The 4,203-nt window shown below is 44.4% G+C and overlaps 1 protein-coding gene across 1 annotated transcript in view; it reads left to right on the top strand.

The window, feature by feature from the left end:
- Positions 1-4,203, top strand: part of LOC122565046 (unconventional myosin-Vb-like) — a 179,232-nt gene that overhangs the window by 62,668 nt on the left and 112,361 nt on the right. Inside the window, exons 10-11 of the mRNA XM_043720677.1 lie at positions 2,944-3,209; positions 3,298-3,379. Of these exons, the coding sequence (XP_043576612.1) occupies positions 2,944-3,209; positions 3,298-3,379 (348 nt within the window). The remainder of the gene's footprint in view (positions 1-2,943; positions 3,210-3,297; positions 3,380-4,203) is intronic.

Here is a 4,203-nt window from a genome sequence, read left to right as displayed (position 1 = left end):
GAAAGATTTAAAAGGGAGTGAAGGGGCAAAGTTTTCATGCAAAGGGTGATGCATATATGGAATGAGCTACCAGAGAAAATGTTGGAGGTACAATTACAGCATTTAAAAGTCATCTCAATGGATATATGAATAGGGAGGGTGTAGAGGGATAGGGGCTAAATGCTGGCTATTGGGACTAGATTTACTTAAGATATCTGGTCAGCATGGATGAGTTCAATCGAAGGGTCTGTTCCATGGTGTACATCTCTATCAATCTATGATTAGAAGAACTATTATCCTGTAAAATAACTTTGAACTCCATTTCAATACAAAGCAGGCACAACAAGTTGATCGCTTGGGTCTTGTACTTGAGTTTGCTGATAAGGCCCAGCTTAGGATTCTTAATGTGTGAAACAATAACAGGTATATTCACTGTGAAGGTAGGCTTATGATCGATTTATGGTAGTGAATCCTTTGGCTGATTTCTCAAATAGAGTAGAGAATGGATGATTAGATTCCCAATAGTGGAAACAACAGGCCATTTGGCCCAACAAGTCCACACTGACCCTCTGAAGAGTAACATACCCAGACCCATTCTCCTACATTTACCCTTGACTAATGCACCTAACACTCTGGGCAATTTAGCACGGCCAATTCACCTAACCTGCATATCTCTTGGATTGTGGGAGGAAATCTGAGCTCCCAGAGGCAACCCATGCAGACACGGAGAATGTGCAAACTCAACATAGGCAGTTGCCCAGGACAGGAATTGAACATGGGTCTCTGGTGCTGTGATGCAGCTGTGCTAACCACTGAGCCACCGTGCCACACCATTCCAGTGTGGTGCTGGAAAAGCACAGCAGGTCAGGCTGCATCCGAGGAGTAGGAGAATTGATGTTTTGGGCAAAAGCCCTTAATTGGGAATGAGGATGTGGGAAATGAGGAAACTGGTAAAATCCACATTGCCATGGGGTTGGAGGGTCCCAAGGTGGAAGATGTGTTTTTCCTTCAGATGGTAAGGGTTTGGCGGTGGGGGTGGCCCAGGACCTCCATGCCCTTTGGGGAGGGAGAGTTGAGCAGTTTGGTTACGGGGTGGTGGGGTTGGTTGGTGTGGTGTCTCATGTTCTCTGAAGCATTCTGAGTAGGCGTCCTGCCTCCCCAATGTAAAGGTGACCGCATTTGGAGCAACGGATACGGTTAATGATGTGTGGGGTGGAAGGTGAGGGCCAGGGTGGTTCTGTCCTTGTTACGGTTAGAGGGGTGGGTTCGAGGGCAGAGGTGCAGGAAGTGGATGAGGTGTGCTGGAGGGCATCATCAACCACATGAGAGGAAATTGTGGCCTTTAAAGAAGGAGACCGTCTGGTGTGTTCTGTGTTGGAACTGCTCCTCCTGGGAGCAGACACAGCAGAGGAATTAGGGAAAAAGGATCACATTTTTACAGGAGGCAGGGTAGGAGGAAGTGTGGTCCAAGTAGTTGTGGGAATTGGTGAGTTTGTAGAAGTTGTCAGCATTGAGTCTGTCACTGCTGGAGATGGAGAGGCCCAGGAAGGGGAGGGAGGTGTCAGATGATCCAGGTGAGCTTACGATCAGGATTGAATGTGTTGTAATTGAACTGTTCAACCCCATCGTGGGGGTATGAGGTGGTGCTGATGCAGTCATCAATGTAGCGGAGGAAAAGGTGGGGAATGGTGCCAGCATGTCTAAGGAAGGTGGACTATTCCACGTAACTGACAGAGACAGGCATAACTGGGGCCCATGCAGTTGCCCATGGCTACCCCCTTTTGTCTAGAGGAGAAATTGAGGGTGAGGACCAGTTCAGCCAAACTAGTGTGTCAGTGGAAGGGTACTACTGGGGAAACTGGGAGAGGAAGAAATGGAGGGAATGGAGGTGTATAGGGACTGGATGTCCAAGGTGAGGACGAGGCTTTGGGGGCCAGGGAAATAAGTCTTGGAGGTGGAGGATGTGGGTGGTGTCCTGAACGTATGTGGGGAGTTCCTGGACCAGGGTGATAGGACCGTATCAATGTACCTGGAGCTGAGTTAAGTGGCTGGGGTAGTCAGGCTTGTGAATCTTGGGTCGGAGGTAGGGCAGGGCAGGCTTCCTGACCTGAAGTTGGAAGCAATGGCTGGGAGATCCTCTGAAGTGATGAGGTTGTGTATGGTCTGGGAGATGGTTTGGTGATGGGAAGTGAGGTCATGGTCAAGGGAGCAGTAGGAGGAGGTGTCTTTACGCTATAAAGGAAACCTCCCCCTCCCCTCTCTGGGTAGAAATGTTCTTTTTCTGTTGGTCTTTCTTGCAAGTTGTCCTAATAAGTGAAATAAAGTTTCTACAGAACATCTTTTCAACAATACTCTGGTTCTGTCTGACAAAATTACCACTTACTAAATAGTATGTGGAACAAATCTAAACACAGGATGTGCAGTGTGATCCAATATTTCTAGTCTTCTGCAGGGCTTCTCTGAAGTGGGGGTTGAGAACCCAAGTGGGGTGATGAGCTGAAACTTGAATTATAACTTCCTGAGGCAGCTATGAAGCTCTAACAGTTTTTATAAAAGCTGGAGAAGTGAGAGTTCATTTTTGGGTGTTGACAATTTTTGAATCTTGAAATGGGATCGAGAGGGGGGAAAAAGTTGTGAAGAGCTAATTTACTGTAAAAACTGAGCAGAATTGAATCATTAGGTAGACAAAGGTCAGAGTTGCAAAACTGCAATGTTATGCACAAAGCATTCATCACTGTACAGTGTAGTGAAATGATTGTTTGTTTGTTAAAGTTTATTTTTAAGTGTGTCCCGTTTTAAGAACAGACTAATCTGTATCTTTGTCTAATTTTTAGTGAATGTGTTCAAAACGTCTTGAGAGTAGAATGAAAAGTAAAATGAGTGAGGAGTGTGTGCTCAAACCTTGGAATTTTTATACACCTGCTTAACTTGTAGATTTGCTTGTTGTCTTTCTTTCGCATACAGTTAAAAGATAAGAATCTTGATCAATTCTGCAAGTTATTGGGACTTGAGAAAAAGCAATTGGCCCATTGGCTTTGTCACCGCAAGCTGGTTACATTAAACGAAACCTACATCAAATCAATGACACTGAAACAGGCAGCCTGTTCCAGGGATGCTCTTGCGAAACACACTTATGGACAGCTGTTCAGCTGGATTGTGAATCAAGTCAATAAAGCCTTAAGATCCTCTTCGAAACAACATGCCTTCATTGGTGTGTTGGATATTTATGGGTAGGAATGATTAGCTTTATGCTTACCCTACACATTCTTGAAAATGAATCGTTGTAATAAAGTTTTTTTTTAAAAACTGTTGTTTTAGGTTTGAAACATTTGAAAATAATAGCTTTGAACAATTTTGCATCAATTATGCAAATGAGAAGCTGCAGCAACAATTTAACTGGGTAAGATTTCTAAGTGTTTTTAAAATTCTGTGACTCCTAGCATTATTTCATCTTTTTATCCTGGGATTCCTTTATTTTTAAAATCAGTTTGTATGTTTGGTTTTTTTTGACATCTAGGTAAGCAGCAGAAGATCTTTTGGTCATGAATCTGTTTTGTGAAGGCTTATGTCCTGAGGTGAAGCACAACAATTGATTTAATTAAATGTTTATTTGGGCTTGATGAGGATATCAGGATGAAAACAGTGCTGCAAGTTGTGATGCCTCTGGTATCAGCAACAATCTCCCTTTCCCACTTGAATTAATCCATTGTATAACAGGATCATGACCCCAACAATATAAAAAGTGTTTGGAATGCTTCATTTTGAAATAACCAGACTTTGTGGGCACCCTGCAACAAATAGTCAGGTGTACAGCATGGAAACACTCTTCAGTCCAACCCGTCCAGGCTGACCAGATATGCCAACCCAATCTAGTCCCACCTGCCAGCACTCCGTCCATATCCCTCCAAACCCCTCCTATTCATATACTCATCCAAATGCCTTTTAAATGTTGCGATTGTACCAGCCTCCGCCACATCCTCTGGCAGCTCATTCCATACACGTACCACCCTCTGCATGAAAAGGTTGCCCCTTAGGTCTCTCTTTACATCTTTCCCCTCTCACCCTAAACCTATGTCCTCTAGTTCTGGACTCCCTGACCCCTGGGAAAAGACTTTGTCTATTTATCCTATCCATGCCCCTCATAATTTTGTAAACCTCTATAAGGTCACCCCTCAGCCTCCGATGCTCCAGGGAAAACAGCCCCAGCCTGTTCAGCCTCTCCCT

The sequence above is a fragment of the Chiloscyllium plagiosum genome, chromosome 31 (genome assembly GCF_004010195.1).
Source record: "Chiloscyllium plagiosum isolate BGI_BamShark_2017 chromosome 31, ASM401019v2, whole genome shotgun sequence".
Classification (NCBI taxonomy): Eukaryota; Metazoa; Chordata; class Chondrichthyes; order Orectolobiformes; family Hemiscylliidae; genus Chiloscyllium; species Chiloscyllium plagiosum.
The sequence above is the reverse complement of the archived record's forward strand: the minus strand, read 5'-3'. Positions and strand labels throughout refer to the sequence as shown.